This window comes from Lissotriton helveticus, chromosome 2_1, assembly GCF_964261635.1.
Source record: "Lissotriton helveticus chromosome 2_1, aLisHel1.1, whole genome shotgun sequence".
In the NCBI taxonomy this organism is placed as follows: Eukaryota; Metazoa; Chordata; class Amphibia; order Caudata; family Salamandridae; genus Lissotriton; species Lissotriton helveticus.
Window position 1 is genome coordinate 1,181,699,411 of NC_136059.1, and position 18,483 is coordinate 1,181,717,893.

General features: G+C 45.9%; 1 protein-coding gene across 6 annotated transcripts in view; it reads left to right on the plus strand.

Annotated features, from left to right (window-relative positions):
- Positions 1–18,483, plus strand: part of USO1 (USO1 vesicle transport factor) — a 515,242-nt gene that overhangs the window by 420,754 nt on the left and 76,005 nt on the right. For all 6 annotated transcript variants that reach the window (XM_078676053.1, XM_078676052.1, XM_078676055.1 and 3 more), the window contains 2 exons: positions 9,476–9,614; positions 10,567–10,730. In XM_078676053.1, the coding sequence (XP_078532179.1) occupies positions 9,476–9,614; positions 10,567–10,730 (303 nt within the window). The remainder of the gene's footprint in view (positions 1–9,475; positions 9,615–10,566; positions 10,731–18,483) is intronic.

Here is an 18,483-nt window from a genome sequence, read left to right on the forward strand (position 1 = left end):
CACAGGTTGTAAATAGGCAAAGGTTCTCAGCTGTAGCTTTCAATGGTTGTTTGTTCAAAAATACTTCAATGGTTTCACTTCAAGAAAATAGTTCCTTTTCTCCTTAGTTGCAGTTCAAAAATGGAGATTTCTCTGTTAAGGCGCTTTTGTTATAAATCTCCTAATTTCACAGTTCTCTCAGTGTTCTCTCCTTTCCAAAGAAAGCCTCTCTCTGTTCTGGGGCTTTGGGACCCTCCCCGGCCTTCGGCGTGCCTTGCAGCGCCTCTCCTGCCTTCAAGGGTGAAACTGACACAGCCCCTACCAACTCTCACGCATCGGGCGTGAGCACGCCTGTGACGGCCCCGGCTCTTCCTCTCAGCTCGAGGACAGAGTTAAAGGCGGGCCGGCCCAGCAAGCAGTGCAGCAGGCAGGAGGCAGCTCGGGGTCCCTGACGGGGAGTGCAGACGGAGCACTCAGCTCTGACTCACCCGTGGGGGCTCCTGGGCACTCGGGGACTTCTCGGCTCAGCTCTCAGTCGAGCAACAGCTGGAGGGCAGGGAAGGAAAGCGTTGCGGGCCCGAGCCCGAGGGAGACTTTGCAGAACACTTCAGTCACTTGGATCAGAGTCGGCACAGGCTTGTGCGACTCCAACGATGGGGGCACTCTCGGATCTTGACGCCAGCGGGCGTATACAGCCAGGCAGGCGCGACCCTTGGCACGACGGTGCGGGGGTCTCCTCAGCGGGGGCGGCGCGGCCTGGCCAACCTCGGGAATTGCGAAGCGGGGTCACAGGGCACGGACTGTGCAGCTCTGGACCCGGCGTGGATCACAATCCACAAAGGAAATTCCGGCGGGAGGGGTGAGAGCGCTTCAAGGCACTCCAGTAGCAGGCAAGGGGCAGAGGAGCAGGAAGCCAAGCCTGGGGGCAGAGAGCGACTCCGGTCGGAGCGAGGCTCTCACAGGGCAGAGGCTGGCAAGCTCCCGAGTGCCACAGCCCTAGGAGGGGGCGATGAGGGGCGCAGTCTTCCTCCAGCAGGGAAGCACACACGGCTCGAAAGTCAAGACGAGCAAAAGCACCAAGGACCCACTAGTCCTGGGGTCCAGGTCAGGGGGCAAGCTCAATCAAGCCCTTGGAGAATGTTTAAAGCACAAAGAAGCAAAGTCTTTCCTCAGCAAGTCTTCTCCTCTCCTTTCTCAGCAAGGCAAGCAGCAGGCCAGTCCTCCCAGCGTCTCTTCTCCTTCTAGTCGGGTAGAGGTCCTTCGTGGTAAAACAGGATTCTAATTTACAAGGAGCAGGGCTCCTACTTTTATACCCAGTTTCTTTTGTTCTTACAGGCCAGGGGGGCCTTTGCATAACTGCTCCAGTCCCTGAGCACTTGTGGTGGGTACTTCTGGCTTCTGCATTCAGTGTGAGGGCAGGCACATCAGCCGCTCCCCAGGGGGGCGGAGCCAGCATTGTGGGGACAGGGGCAGCCAGGAGCACTTTGTTGACAAGCTTCGGTCCTTCCTGGGCCAGGTGCAGGCTGAGTCATCAGTCGCTCCCCAGGGGGGCGGAGCCAGCATTGTGGAGGCAGAGCACAGCCTGATGCATCATTCAGGGAAACTCCCACCTCCCACTAAGGTGTCATCCTGCTATTCACCACCTGTCACCTCCCAGCCCTGTCACTCACACAACTCAGACAGTCAGATACACACAAAAGCAGAGGCGGGCTGAAATGGTTAGGCAAGCAAATGCTAGCTTTCTAAAAGTAGCATTTGCAAACCCAGGATATTAAAATAAACTTTACTAAAAGAAGTATTTTATTATTCTGAGTTCAGGCATACCAAACATTAATTTCTACCATGTTCCCTGAGCCTGCTGGGATTATAGAGTGTAATAATTCCAGCAGCCCATCTGGCCTAAAGGGAACTGGTAGCCTTACAATAGTAAAAAACGAATTTGGCAGTAATTCACTATTAGGACATGCCACACACATCAGAGCATGTCCTACCTTACACTTACAATGCACCCTGCCCTCAGGCCTACCATAGGGGTGACTAATATGAAGTTAAGGGCAGGTTTAGGGGCTGGCAAGTGTGTGCACTTGCCCAGCCAGCATGACAGTACCAGACTGCACGCAGGTTCTGCAATGGCAGACCCTAGACACATTTTAAAAGGCTGCTTCTGTGGGTGGCGCAACCAGCGCTGCAGGCCCACTAGCAGTATTGGCATTTACAAGCCCTGGCACTCCTGGTGCACTTTACTGGGGACTAACAGTAAATCCAATGAACCAATCATGGACATCAATCACATGTACACTTTACAGTAGGGAGAGCATATGCACTTTAGCACTGGTCAGCAGTGGTAAAGTGCCCAGAGTCATTAAACCAACAAAAACAGGTCAGAGAGAGTATTGGAGGAAGGCAAAAAGTTTAGGGATGACCCTGCCAAGAGGCCCAGGTCCAACAGTGGTTGATTAACTTCTTGTAAATTAAGGAGGTAGTTTTGTCGGGAAGGTGACCGTCTAAAATTCTGTCCTCCAGGGGAGAAGCCTCCAGAGGAACAGTCCCTTTAGGCAAAGAAGACTGGAGAGAGTGTAGGACCTGTATGAAGCGTTCTGTGCCTGCCAGCTCATATTCATTCTGAAGCGTGCTGAAAGAATTAATCCCTCCACCTCCCCAAACATCTTTAATATACGAGATCCCAATAAGGTCCCACCTGTCGAACCCTTTCGGTTGCCACAAATCACCCAGTTTTTCAGAGTCCAAAAGAGGAGTGGCTAATGTCAATCTTTGTCTCCATCCAAGAGAATTAGTGGCGTTGTGCCAAATTTGAACGGAATGTTTAGTGGGGCCTGTTTAAATAAATCGTTTTTAGGTCGGGAATGCAATGCTCTATTGTAGTTGCCACTCGGAAGAAGCCATGGTTGACGGCTGAAAGATGGGAGGCCCAATAGTATTTCTTGATATCCGGGCGGCTAAGGCCTTTGTCATATCAATTTAGCGTTAATTTACTCAGGGTGATTCGAGGTTTGCCGTCCCATAGTAGGTCCCTCTGCAGGCCTTCAATCTCCTTAAAATAGCATGCCTGAACTGGGTCTAGGGTGTTCTGCAGGACATAGAGGAACCTTGGTAAGTACATAATTTTGAACAGGGCGGTTCTTCCCAAGAGGGAGAGGTGAAGTGACTTCCAACTGGCAATATCACTTTTGAGTTTGCGAAGAGGGGGGAAGGAGGTTTTGGGCATATTGGACCGAGGGCTCAAGTGAGTCAAAAATCCCCAAATATTTAAACCCCACAGTGTTGATTTGTATTGGGCAGTTTCTCGAAGGGACGGGTGGGTCTCCCCTCAAAACAAACAGGGATTTTCCCCAATTGACGGAAACCCAGAGAATCTACAGAGAATGTCCAGTACCACTACAAGGGATTTCTTAGGGGAGGCCAAATAAAGTAAAATGTCGTCCGCATAAAGTAAGATGCGGTCCTCCCAGCCGGGGGACCATTGCAATCCCCGTATCGTCGGATCACAACAGATCCAGGCTGCAATGGGTTCCAGGGCCAGAGAGAAAAGGAGAGGGGACATCTGGCAACCTTGACGAGTTCCCCGACTAAGCAGAAATGTAGCTGATAATTTGTTATTTACCACCACTTGAGCCAGTGGTTCAGTATATAAAAGACGCACCCATTGGATGTATTCCGGGCCGAATCCCATCTTTGCCAAAACTGCCCAGAGGTAGGGCCACTCAGTGGTATCGAAGGCCATGGTCGTGTCTAAGGACACGATCACAGCTGGCTCTCGAAGGGTTTGGGCTTTATCTAGCACTCCGTGGACTCTGCGCAGATTCAGGGCCGTTTTTCGATGAGGCATAAAGCCAGATTGATCTGGATGCACTAAACCACTGATCACTTTTACCAAGCGACTAGCTAAAAGTTTGGCTAATATTTTAGGCTTGGTGTTTAGGAGAGAGATTGGCCTGTACGAGGCACAGCCTGTTTTGGGCCTTCCTTCTTTATGAATTGTGACAATGGTAGCTATCCTCTGCAATACTCCTGCTTCCCTGGATTCTTCAAACATAGATTTCAAATATGGGGCGAGTTTATCCGGTCTCAGTTTGTATAGTTCAGTGGGGAGGCCATTGGGACCCAGAGCTTTCCCCGAATTTAAAGAGCAGATCGCTTGCGCTATCTCATCCGATGTCCAAGTGCTATCCATATAGTCTCAGTCTTCAAGGGAGAGGCAGGGGAGCTTAATATCCCGCAGCAATTCCTGAGAATCCACCTCTGTGTGGGAAATTACTGTCGTATAGACAGTCTGGAAATGACTAGCAAACCTATCCACTATTTCCTGCGACTCCGTAATAGAGATGCCTCCTTCCACCTTAAGCTCTGGGACCAGCCTGCTCGCCCACTCCCTCCTTGTCAGCCACGCTATGAGCTTCCCTGCTTTATCTACCAGGTCATAGATCCTACCCTGTTGTTCCCCACTCAGGGTCTTGGCCCTATTGGAGACTAGAGCCTTGTAGTCGTGTTGCTTTAGGCTCAGTAGATGTAGTTTCTCTGGCGCCACCCAGATTCTAGGTCACTCTCTAGTCTATAAATGTCAGTTTCGAGTTTGAGAACTTCTTTCTGTTTATCTTTCTTAGAGCCAGAAATCAATGACAGGGCGTGCCCCCGAATTACAGTCTTGACTGCTTCACACAGGGTCTGGGAAGAGGATACGGACCCCACATTGTCGGAGAAATAGTCGTCCATGGCTTTGATAAGGTCCTTACAGATTTTAAGGTTACGGAGGTGCCAAGGGTTAATTGGGGCTAACCTCCCTACTTTACTCAGACTAAGGATCATGTGAACCCAAACGGGCGAGTGATCAGAGATGCCTCTAGCCAAGTGTTTGTTTTCGTGTATGTAAGCGACTTGTGCAGCTGGTATAAGACAATGGTCTAAGCGGGAGAGGCTGTGATGCGCCCCAGAATGAAAGGTGTGTTGTATCTGGTCCAGATGATAGATTCTCCATCCGTCAACCAGTCTCATCGCTTCAAGGAAATCCGGCAGCCAACGGGCAGATGGCCCCACCTCCTGAGAGGGATATCTGTCTAATGTGCCCGAGACCACTGCATTAAAGGATTAAAAGACCATCCCGAATGGTGAGTAGGACCGCACCTACGTCAGCGAAAGTAGTTCTCTGCAGGCCTTGGGGTCTGTATACAGACATAAAGGTGATGAGACAGCCCTGCCACATCCCGGAAACACCGACATATCTACCTCGATCATCTACCCATGTGGAGCTTATGGCCAGTGGGAGCGTGTTTTTTACCATGATACCCACACATCTGGAACCAGAGGTAAACCCGCATGTGCAACCGTCTTGTATCCCCCTCTATGCATTCCCCTACATAGATTTCCGATCAGGTGTGTCTCCTGGAGCAGAACGATATCCAGTGCCTGCCTCTTAATGTATTGGAGAACCACACTACGTTTTATTTTGTCCCCCAGCCCGTTGACATTCCAACTCAAAATTTTAACTTTTTTGTCCGCCATTGCACGTGCCATTCGGTTCGTAAGTCCCGGAATCCTCCATATTTATGAATTCAGCACCCTGTGGGTGAACCCATATAGCGCACCGATGTAACAATTACAACAAAAGACAAACAAAAATTCCCCCTCCCAACACCCCCCGCCCTGCTGCCCTGCACTCTGGGCTCGAAACTGCCCTTTCTAAACTTGCAGAGTGCCTGTCGCCCTAGCAAAAAACTAAAAGGAGAAAAAAGAGGGGGTGGGGTGCAGCTCACCGTTCTCCAACCTCCCTATCCCAAAGTAAATGATAGAACCCCAAGGGAAAAAACACACAGCTAAGTCTTGGATCCCATCAGTCATGGAGAAGTGCCTCTCAGATCATTAACAGCGTGTCCACCCAATACCTTACACAGTCCCTTCCTGGGCCAAGAAAGCCAGGATTGGCATCTCCTCGCCGCCACAGTGTTTTCATCCCGTAGGCTGCAACACTTCACCGTTCCTGTAGCGTTGATCCTGTGGACTTCGGTCCTTCCTGCTCTCGATCCAGTCTGCCGCCTCCTCAGGATGTACGAAGAACCATGTTCTCCCTTCTGCCTCAACCTGGAGACGTGCAGGAAACAGCATAGAATACTTCAGGCCTCTTTCCCTAAGCTCTCTCTTCACTGCTAGGAACGTTTGTCTCTGTTTTTGCACCCTCCGCGTGAAGTCTAGGAAGAAGGAAATGTCTGCATTCTCATATTGGAGCGGGCCCCCGCCCTAGCATTTTGAAGAATAACATCTCTGTTCCAGAAGTTTAACACTCTCGCTAGTTTCGGTCGCGGAGGGGCCCCGGACTTAGGACGCCCCCCCCGTTACTCTGTGGGCCCGCTCGATGACAAAGAATTTGCTCAGCCCCTTGGGTTGGAGGTGCTTTAGGATCAAGTCTTCGACAGAAGACTGCCCCTCTGCCCGCTCCGGGACCCCCAAAGTACGTAGGTTGTTGCGCCGAAGTCCTCCTTCATAATCGTCTAGCTTCATTTCGGTGAATTTGCGAAAGTTCTGTAGGTCTATGGCTTCCCCCTGAAGCTACGTGACATCTCCCATCAGACTGGTTGTAATAGCGTCCATGACGTCTTCTAGTGAAAGTTACTGCTCCTCGTCACCCCCCAGGGATGCACCGCTAGACTGGCGGCTCTGTATCAGGTCTTTGGGCACAGTGTAGCAGTCAAGTTTGTTGGTCTGCCCTGCTTTAGGCCCTCTGGTGCCTGAGGGCTTATTCCTCTCCATTGCGGCCATTCATTACTTTGCAGGTTTTCGATAATACCTAGGTCTGGCTGACGTGAGAGAGATATGAGGGCAAAGGGCCACTCCCTTCCCAGACAAGCAAAGGAGGCCAGCAATTCTAGAAGAGAAGGGGGTAAGGGACAGTGGGCGAGTACGCTCGATCGACTCACCCGCTCCCAATCTTCTGCGCAAGAAGTGGTGTCGAGCAGTTAACCTGTCCAAGCAGAGGTCAAGGGCCACACACAGACGGCTCTGGATACTCACAATTTCAGGGTATAGAGCAGGCTGACACACCCACTATACTTGTCCGCTGGTCAAGGAACTTCAATTTCCGATCTTCAGGGGGCCCCCGGCTTGTAGTGTGGGATGTTGATGTGCGTAGGAGGGGGCCACCACCTCCTGCAGGGTAGCACCTTCGGCCCGATGAGAGCCACGCTGGTCCCGGATCCCGCCGGCGCCCTACCGCTCCTCCCGGGTTTCAGCGCAGTCCAATGGGCCGACACCACAGAGCAATGGCGTCCCGGCCAGTCGCTGCACACTCAACTTCTGTCTTGACTCCGGGGTGAGGTGTGCTTCACTTCTCAGGCTCCGCTGCAGGTATCAAACCCCTGTTGTCGCCGCACTAGCCGGCGCGGAACCCCGAGGGGCCGCCGTTCAAGCCCCAGGTGCCCTCAGGGCTCAGACGGGTCCACCTCATGTCAGCTGCGGCGCCTATCTGTACTGTGGGCCCAGGCTTCAGGACGCCACACAGGCCTCAGGCAGTCAACCCCGTTAAAGCAGTCTGTAGGGGTCAGCCGAGATCAGGGTTAACGGGAAACCACTCCATAGGACCTCCGGTGTGCTTCCGCCCCTTGGGGAGGCGGATCAGTGTGGCGGATAGACGCGGGGGGAGCAAGGATCAGGGAGCTGCGGAACTAGGCGGCCATCACGGTTCGCTGCTAGGCCACGCCCCCTATCATCTACTTTTTAATATAAATTTTCTTTTGTTGATAGAAGAGGCGTTTAATTATTTTACTCCCATGTCTCTATATATATATATATATATATATATATATATATAGATATATAGATATAGATATAGATATATAGATGTATTGCTCCAGGAGATAAATCCTATATTCAATATATATATATATATATATATATATATATATATATATATATATATATATGTAATTTGTTTTTGAGATCTGATAGCTAATTCCATATTTTTGCATTGGTACTAAACCATAATCTTGGACCAATTAATGAATTTTGCAATACTTGAATTGTATTAAAATAATAAGCTGGAGTTTTATATTTTCACTTATGAAATAATGTATTCACGCACAAAATCACAATGGACAGAATTGAGTGTTTCACTGAATATCAGTGACAGTAACTGATATTCAAACTATTGTGTATCAAGCATATAGAGAAAAAAAGATGTTTTCCATTTCTATGAATGTGTGGTTACACCTTTAAAAGGTGGTATGAGACGAACGCGGGTCATGTGACCAAGAACAACTTGATGTTCGAAACGCGTTATCCCTCGACTTTTGGTTTTGCCGAATAAATATTACTTTGGAAGAACTACTTGTCTGTTACAGTCCAGTTGTTTTTCAGCAAGGCAATCTCCCCTTATGTCTTCTTGCTAAAGGGTGATTAGTATATCTGATTTCGACTTAGCCCTCGTCCCAGTCAGAAATCCATGCTAAGCTACATCACTGATAAAGAGGTTTTTGAAGCTTGCAATATTCTCTTGCATCTGTACAAAATTAATTATTTACATATGTTCTTTAATCTTTCCCAAAGCTTCAGATTTGTTCTCATGAGTTAGTAGAATAGGGAGAGCTGTTGCTTTGAGGGCCAATCTAGAGTGGTTGGTGTAGTATTGTTACAAAAGGGGATGATGGACGGAACGTTTGAACAAATCAAACACTCACCGCCAGTCAACTGATCTTGGTTTAATCCATCACCATTCTTTAGTTCACTCAGCCACCCCAGTTCAGACATGGCTATATGCAAATCAGTCTGACCCTGTGCCTTGTGGGAACAGTCCAGCCCGAACTGCCAAGCCATGTCTTCCCTGGACCGGAAACAAGCATCCTGGGACCGGTTTCGGATTCATAATCCTCATCAGCCAGGCTATCTTGAATCCAGTGGCCAAGTGAACAAGGGACTCACGTCTGAGCATACCCTGCCACACTTAGGGCGAACAAAGCGATACAAAAGGGGATGATGGACGGAACGTTTGAACAAATCAAGCACACACCGCCAGTCAACTGATCTGGGTTTAATCCATCACCATTCTTTAGTTCACTCAGCCACCCCAGTTCAGACATGGCTATATGCAAATCAGTCTGACCCTGTGCCTTGTGGGAACAGTCCAGCCCGAACTGCCAAGCCATGTCTTCCCTGGACCGGAAACAAGCATCCTGGGACCGGTTTCGGATTCATAATCCTCATCAGCCAGGCTATCTTGAATCCAGTGGCCAAGTGAACAAGGGACTCACGTCTGAGCATAGTAGTATTGTTGCCATTAAGAGTGTGAGCACTGAAAATATTCATTATTTTGATGACTGAACTTATGCGTGATGTATTATATTGTTTAGCATTTCATTTTTTAATCATCCCACTGGCAGATCATATGACAAGGGAGATGTCCCACAAAAAAAGTTGACCTCAGTATATGTGCAATTTGCTGTGTGCTGTGCATTTTGAACTGTTTTGTCTAATGCCTACTGTTGGTTGAACACAGGATATGCAGATCGAAGAATTAAAGCAAGAAGTTGCGTCTCTTAAGTGTCAGACTGAACAGTTCCAGACCACTGTCTCTCAGCAACTGATACAGATCCAGCAACACAAAGACCAGTACAACGTCCTTAAAATACAGTTAGGTATGGGTGCTAAATAAGAAAGTTATGAAACTGTTCAAGATTATTTCTATGTGTTTTGAGGGGGTGGGAGGGGGTTGGGCCCTTCTGACTTGTTAATGTGGACTCTGACACAGTTGTAGAGCTGCAAGCTTGTACTTAAAATACTGTACGAATGCAATCCTGATATTTCACACTATTGAAACCTGCAATGTCATGGAGGTTAGCTTTGTGACACAGTCTAAGTATTTACAGTTGTCGTCCTACTCTGGGAAACCTATGTATGTATTTTTCAGCAATTCTGTGTCCCTTATTTCTCCATGTATTTATTAAGACCGCTTTCCTTTTTCATAGAAAAAAAAAATATTTTTTATATGCTTCAACAAGCTGTGAGCTTAAAAAATCATGTGCAGCTGCATATTACCCACATGGACCCTTGCTCACATTGGCTTTCAAGATATGCTGCTTTATATTGTTGGCTTTTTTTGGTGCAGTGTTTAAGGGAAGTGCAGTGCAGTGCAGTGTTTGTCCAGTCTTAGCTGATTCATTGTTTGGTGAGTCAAGAGAATTAGCCTTCATATTGCGATGGACAGTGAATGGCATACAAGACTTGGCTTAAAAACGTGACAACTCCTGCTCAGTCTCCAAGTGCCTCCAGGTAAACACAAAAGTGCAGAAATCCAAGAGCTATGTAAAGTTCCTGCTATATGAATTTCTATTTTGGACGCTTTTTAAATAAACATTTAACTTTAACATTTAGTACCAATTCTTAGTGAAGTTTAGATTTACTGGTTGAAAAGTGAATACAACAAAAGTACACTGTTTATCTTCAATTACAAAAATGAGCACGAAATTAAATGTATTATGGGTATTTCAGACTCCTATTTACTTATTTGAGTCACTTTACAAATGTAAAGACTTTGCAAAATGTTCAGGTGTCAGCATTTCAGCAGCTAAAAAAAGTATTTTTCCCTAGGCAAAGATACTCAGCATCACAGTTCACCTAGTGATTCTTCACAGATGAATGGGTTTCAGTCAGAGGAGCTGAGTAGGTTGCGTGAAGAAATAGACGATTTGAAAAAACAGAAAGAAGCCTTTCAAGGACAGCTAGCAGAAAAGGATGGATTGATTGAAAGCATGGTAAGTACTTAATGGGAAGCTGTAACAGAGTTCAACAAAGTCACTTACCTGGGAGTCTTTCTGCATTGTTCATATTTTGCAGTCCCTTAAGTTTAAAAAAAAATAATGTTTTGATCTTTTACGATTACTTTTTGATTGATACTTCTAAAAACAGGCTCCTCACCATACAATAGCCCTAAAGCGCCATTATGGGTCCAGAGAATTAGTAACTGCGTTTCTGTGTAATAAGTGATGTCATGCAACTCCGCAGCAACTCTATACCGCCGTGGAAGTGATAGCAGAGTTGCATAAAAGCACCAACCCTCCTGCTGATGACAGTTCCTTTCTTTCCACACCTTCCGACGCATATCCAACTCTCCACTTCTGATGACACCAAGACATTTTTCAGAGTGTGCTAGGTAACAATCTCCCCACTGAAAATTACACATTCAAGCTGTGGCATGAATGCAGGAAGCAGATGTTGGTTTCGATCTGGACAAGGTGTTCCCCTGGTGCCTTTGCTCTGGACACACTTCTACGTTGTGATAAATGTGCTCTAGTGCACCCGAAGGCAATTAGGGATGAAGTTGCTGAATACAAGGATTTGTCACAGTCCTCGCGGATTGCAATTCAACGCCCAAGTTGTGAGCTAGTCCTGATTTCACAGCTCTTCGAGCAAGCACTCCACTTCCCATTCGAAATCTTCGGGTAAGTCCAAATGAAGCTTAAAAAGAAACCGTTCAGTTCAATAACTCTATCTCGGTTCTAAGAACCATAAATCATTAATGAATACAATTCATAGAAGCTGAGCGGTCACAAGATGAATCTTAGTACTGCAATAAAAACAAAACATGTAAATTAATTGTCCAATAAAGCATAGTGCCTCTCCACCATAAAAAGTTCAGATAAAAGTTTATTAAATATATTACAACGGATGCTACGAACCAATTTAAAACTATTACCTCTGATACAAATAAGACACTTTTTGAATAGCACACCCATGAGACGAATTTCCTGAGACAAAAACCCCCTTTAACTAATTATAAAGGGGTCTGCTGTGTCTATCATATTGCATAGGGAATGTCATTATTTTGTGGACATTCAAGCCTTAACCTATTGCTTTATCTACAGTGCACAGAGCTACAATAATTATTTTGAAAAATCACAAACATTGAGGCTAATATTTCACTCGCATTTACTTTGATATCCCAGAGTAGGTGGGGAAGGCAGAAGGATAGTTATACGTTTAATATGAATTATACATCCTCCTATAATTCTCAGACCGCACCATCAAATGCCGAGCACTAGGGCTCAAACTCTGCCCCATCAGGGTATACAGAACATCTCAAGGACCTTTTCTGCACACACCAGATTGAAAACAAATATTTAGTAACAGAAAAGACAGTAAGCTGGTGGTTGTCTGTTTTCAAAACCCTAAAAGCCTCTTGACAATGTGATGTCCATAGATTTCTACAATATTGAATCCGTCATTTGGACCTAAATTTCTTGTAGGCTGAGCAGAAAAATAAGGCATGGACCTCTGATTCCTCATCCATTCCACAGTAAGGACAATTGAACAATGAATCATGTGCCTCTCCCTCCAATGATTGGTGAACATACGCAAAGGAAGTGTTCCCTGCCTGAACGTAATGTGCAGCTTCCTTGCTAGGGCCGGTTGAACATCATCTAGAAAATCCTCAAATCAATACTTTTTTTTATCCCTATAAACCTTGTTGTTAAGGCTCCTAGGGAAGCACTGGTAATGAGGTACGTTAATTTGGACCCCTCGTAGCATTTCAACTACTCCCCCTTGCACACTGCCAAGCAGGCCTCTGCAGGGTCATCCAACATGCTTGCTTTGCCAATACTTATATAGTTTCCCTGATGTAGTGGAGCCACAGTATTCTGCGCGTTCATTGAAGCCCTAAGATCTCTACCAGGGCCAATCTATAAGAAATCAGCTCAGGATCGGTCCATATTCTTCTCCAAAATAAAAGTGGCATAAATCAAGCCCCCTCCTCAATTGATCTCACACTTAGATCAAGTTGAAGGGGGATTAATGGGGTGCTAGCAGTAAGACTCAATAGTTGCCTTAAAAAGTTGTTCTCCACCTGCACAATATCCTTAACAGACTTGTGCCCCCATAGTTCAGCACCATACAAGTTGTTACCTAGGGCCTGCAGTTTTATAAATATCAATAGTGGGTGTATTAAAAGATCCCCTATACACCCTTGCAATCCCACCCCTATGTTGTACCAATTTAAGCCTTTGTTTGGCAATATGGAATAACCAATCCATGTACTCGCTACAGTCCTAAGTAATCCAAGATAGGAACCTTTTTAAGAGGAGTGCCGTTCCGGCTGGGATTTGGACGTGTCGAATGCAATGGGTTGAAAATAAACCATGAATTTGGTTTTGGTGACATTAATTTCTAAACCCCTTATCCCACAAACTTCATTTAAACGATCTAATATCCTTTGATTACCCATTGGAGTTTTTGATTAAAAGAAGGGTGTCAATGGCAAACATCAACACCGGTACTTTACAGGAGCCAAGCCTAGGTGCATCATTATTGTTAGTAGTGTTAAAATAATCTATAAGGCCATTAATATACAAACAAAATAACGTTGAGGCTAGCACGCAGCCTTGTTGTACACCTCTTCCAATAGCAAATGGTTCCCCAAATTTGCTGCATTGCACCTGTGCAAAGTTGTTCTTATGCAACCTCTTCATCTCATTACGCAGGTAAGAAGTAATCCCCATTTAAGCCAAAACCGACCATAGTGAATCCCTCCGGACTAGGTCAAATGCTGATTTTAGTGCTACAAATATCAGATAGAGATTCCACCTTTAAGGATTACAGTTTTCCAATATTAGACTTGCAGCCTAAAAACTTGGTCTATAGTAGATATGCACTGTCTGAACCCCGCCTGGAATTGGCTAAGGATCTTTTCGTCCTCAATCCACTCCTACAGCGGTCTAATATCACCCGAGCAAATACTTTTTGCATTGTATCAAGTAAGTGAATTGTCTGTAGTTGGCAGGCAACAATGGGGAACCTTTCTTGTGAACAGGTATAATCTCTGCCCCAAACTAAGAACCAGTCATTGGCATTCCTTCCATGGTTGTGTTGAAGATTGTCCACAAGTAGGGGCCCCAGATTTCTGGTTCTGAGAGATAAAGGTCCCTGGGTATTTTATCATTCCCCGAAGCCTTATGAAGGGGAATCTTACCAATAGCCCCAGGGGCTTCCATTAAAGTGATCTCAGAATAGCTTGCCTGGCCTGAGGAGGACAATTCACTGTTTGGGGGGCCTTAACAATAGATTCAGCTGTATGCATCTCCTGACCATCTAGGACACCATAAAGGGATTGATAATGTGTATTCCTTAATTTTGCAGTGATGTTGTGCTCTATGTTGTTTCTGCCTTCAATGTTTCCTAAATTTACTATGTTCCAGAATTCCTTGGCGGTCTTACGCTTGACAGTGTAGAGCAAGGCATCCCATTTTACTTTCTCCAACTCTTTATTCGCAGAACTAATACCACTTTTTTAGAATACCCTTGCAGATCTGGTCATACAACTATCCTTGCTTTGTATAGCCACTATTGATGCTAGTTTGGCGTCTCTGCACTCTTTATTGGACAATAAGAGTGTGTTCTTCCTGGTGCCCCTTTACCTTGTTTCAATATAAAATAGATATTTTAATGCACCAACTAGTGAGGCATGAATATCCGCTACTCTGACGGCGCAGCCAACTTTACCATTAGGTGTAATAACTTTATCTAGTGTTGCTAGGGAATTACCCATCAACGTGTACAAATCATCAATTAAATCTGTGGGATCCTGCATTGTGGACTAATATAGTCTTTGTCTAGACAAGCTCAATCTCAGTCTGTCCTCAAGCATATTTATGCCAGTTATTGAGGTGCTTTTGTGGGATTGGGCTAGGTCTTGGGTTGTGATCACTGCTGTGTCTGGGCAATATTTCCAAATCTAGAACTAAGGGCCATAGTTGTGTCCACTAAAACATAATCGATTAGGATTTAGTTCACCCATTACATGCCTCAATACAAAAGCGTTAATTTGGAGGGCCATAGGGGACCATTTTTTATTAGGGAGTATGGACAGTGCTGGAATGGTACATAACGCAAAAACAACAATTGATGGACAGAATGCAGAACAATGTCATACATTCACCCCAGTACTGAGATCTGGGCCTAAATCCATCGTTGTTTTGCTTACCATGCCATTCCAGTTTGGACCCAGCCATATGCCAATCAGTCTTGACCCTGCGCTCAATGGGAACAGTCCAGCCCGAACTACCAGGTGAGGTCCTCCCTGGACTGGAAACAAGCATCCTAGGACCGGTTTCGGGCTTTCAGTTAGGATAGCTTGACTCCAGTGGCATGGAGAGCATGGGACCCACGTCTGGGCATACCCATCCCACTCAAGGTGACAAATGCAAAAAGAACAATTGATGGACAGAATGCAGAACAATGTCATACATTCCCCCCAGTACAGAGATCTGGGCGTAAATCCATCTTTTTTTGCTCCCCATGGCATTCTAGTTTGGACTGGATCCAAACTGGCGTGGTGCAGTGGGCAAAAGAACGATGGATTTAACCCAGATTTCTTGACTGGGGGAGAATGTTTTTATCATTCAGCATTCCGTCCGTCATTTGTTGCAGTTATACTTTTCGCCCTAAGTGGGATGGGTTTGCCCAGACGTGGGTCCATTGATCACTGTGCCACTGGGTTAAAGCTAGCCTGGCTGATGAAGAGTAACATACCTTGAAACCGGTCCCAGGATGCTTGTTTCCGGTCCAGGGAGGTCCTGGCTTTGCAGTTCGGTCTGGACTATTCCATGAGGCACAGGGTCAAGATCGATTTGCATATGGCTGGGTTCAAACGGGTGGTGCAGTGGGCAAAAGAACAATGGATTTAACCAAGATCTCTTCGCTGGGGGAGAATGTTTGAATCATTCAGCATTCCGTCCACCATTTGTTGCAGTTACACTTTTCGCCCTAAGTGGGATGGGTATGGCCAGATGTAGGTCCCTTGTTCACTGTGCCAGATCTTTTGACTGGGGAAAATGTTTGCATTGTCAGCATTCCTACCATCATTTGTTGCAGTTACACTTTTCCCCCCCAAGTGGGATGGGTATGACCAGACATGGGTCCCTTGCTCACTGTGCCACTGGATTCAAGCTAGCCAGGCTGAAGAAGGGTGACATACCCTGAAACAGGTTCCAGGATGCTTGTTTCTGGTCCAGGGAGGACCTGGCCTCGCAGTTCGGTTTGGACTGTTCCCATGGGGCACAGGGTCAAGACTGATTTGCATATGGCTGGGGCCAACCTTGGGTGGCGCAGTGGGAAAAAGAACGATGGATTTAACCCAGATCTTTTGACTGGGGGAGAATGGTTGCATTGTCAGCATGCTGTCCATCATGTGTTTGCTTTAACACTGGATTCAAGCTAGCCTGGCTGATGAAGGGTGACCTACCACAAAACCGGTCGCAGGATGCTTGTTTCCGGTTCAGGGAAGACTTAGCTTAGCAGTTCGGTCTGGACTGTTTCTATGAGGCACAGGGTCAAGACTGATTTGCATATGGCTGAGTCCAAACTGGGGTGGTACAGTGGGTAAAAGAACGATGGATTTAACCCAGATCTCTTGACTGGGGTAGAATGTTTGAATCATTCAGAATTCCGTCCATCATTTGTTGCAGTTACACCTTCTATAATGAACAGAAAAAGGGCTGTTCCATGTAATACTGAGAGAGGTCTTTGGCTGTGTATGCATATTGATCTTCCTTCCTAGCCTTTGAGCATAAGTTATGTGCTAAAAACGATTGCTTGTATTGCACTTAATACCTGTTTGGGTAGCTTTTGCATAATTAAGTAGGCCTGATCGTGACAGACTAATGATGTTTTTTGTTGGAAGGCATAATTCTGATCAGTTTATTATGAAAAACTATGAAAAAGACATTAGCTCCAGCTTATAAAAAATGCTAGACGATGTTTAAGGCTGGATTGATATCCTGTAATAAATCCTGTAGCAAGTTATTTTTTTACATGGATCTCACGAATTAAGGGTTTAAATATTGATTACCGTTTGGAGAAAAAGCTCGGGATAAAAGATTTGTTATGTGAGAATCTTTGCTAAACCCTCTGATGAAAGGATGTTTTGGGTTGCCAACTGTAATTTTGTACCTGCTTATAATTTTGTGTAGTTTTAGTTGTGTGTTTATTGCATTCTTTTAAGATCTGACCTGACTCTTTTAGATCTCTGCAGGGCACTAGCAGTCAGAAAATTCAGAAAAGTACAAATATAGGCGTACATAGAGGGACATGTCAGTACTCTTCACTCACTGGTTTGTTAGAGAGTCATTCATATTCTGTTTCTGCCAGCTGACCGCATATAAGATGATGCATAGGTTCTGCCTTCTTTAGCCACTAAGTTCATTGCCCTGTGAGTGACAGCATTTCGCTGGATCTGTATTTATTTTTTGGTGTTTCATGCATACAACACATCTGTTGATTAGCTCTAGGGTTGGCTTCTTGTTTGTTCAGCTGAGCTTGCAAAAAATATAACTTTCAGAGCCTAAAGGTTGTCCTTGCGGTAGTGCCCAATTTATGCATGCATGCATTTTTAGGGCTTGCGCCCTTCGTTGCACTACGCAGCAGTGCTCGCGCAGGCGAGAGTCCTTTTGTGCGGGGTTCAGAAACGGAGCTTGGAATCGCACGCATGTGCTTTTCCTTTCGCCTTCCGCTATTGGCCTTTCATTGCTTGTTTTTTTCAAACAGAGCACGTAATAGGCCAAAGGTGGGCGCCTTGCTCCGCCCTTGGCCTATTGGTGTCTGTTACGCGCACCGCCAACCATGTGGTTTCAATTATCGTGCCCAGACACGGGCGCGATAATGGAAACCAGATGGCTCGCTGTGCCATCTGGTGGGCGTGTTTTTAAAAAAAAATGTATACAATTTCTTTTCACTGCCACTTGTTTACTGCGTGCTGTTGTGCGATCGCCCTCCCTTGTGTACAGAATAACAAAAGACCTTAACCTGTAGGCAGAAGCACCTTATCTGGGGCACCATTTTCTAGAATTGGGCTTTCTTTAACAATCGATACATTCTGGGCAGTGTAGTCTCTGTGCATTTCAACTTGAATTTGGATTGTCGTAGCACACCTGAAGACATTAATTGGTGAAAGCAAAGCCCAGAAATGGAACCCGGTGTCATGGTGATCTGAACGTACCAGGTAACCTTATGCATGTGGCCGTAAACTAATGGCAAAGGTTTGACACCAGCAGTTCGTGGTCCAGAATGGAAACTGCTGGGCACTAATACAGCTAAAAGACACTGTGGTCAAAAAATGGTCGCCGCGTGAAGGACATAGGAGGGCAATCACTGTTTATAAAAAAAATACTTGGTGCTTGGATAACAGAATGGAATGTACATAGAGACACAGTTGGCATCACACTGCAAGCACTTGTACATACAAGATTTGTGGTCCTTCTATGAGCTGTCTGATTCCGAAGATGTGAAAACAGCAAGGTGCTGCCAGAATCTGCAATAATAGTGATTATTAAATCATGTGTATTACTCTTTACGGCCCATATAGTCACTAAGGATCACTAATGCCCCCTTTAAACCAGCTGGGGAATTTCATATAAGCACAGCTTTCAGATGAGGATATTTGGGGGTGGGTTTCTTCTTTCACACATCCTCTCCACTGCTTTTTGAAATCTAAACCTTATAGAGGGAACGGGTCGT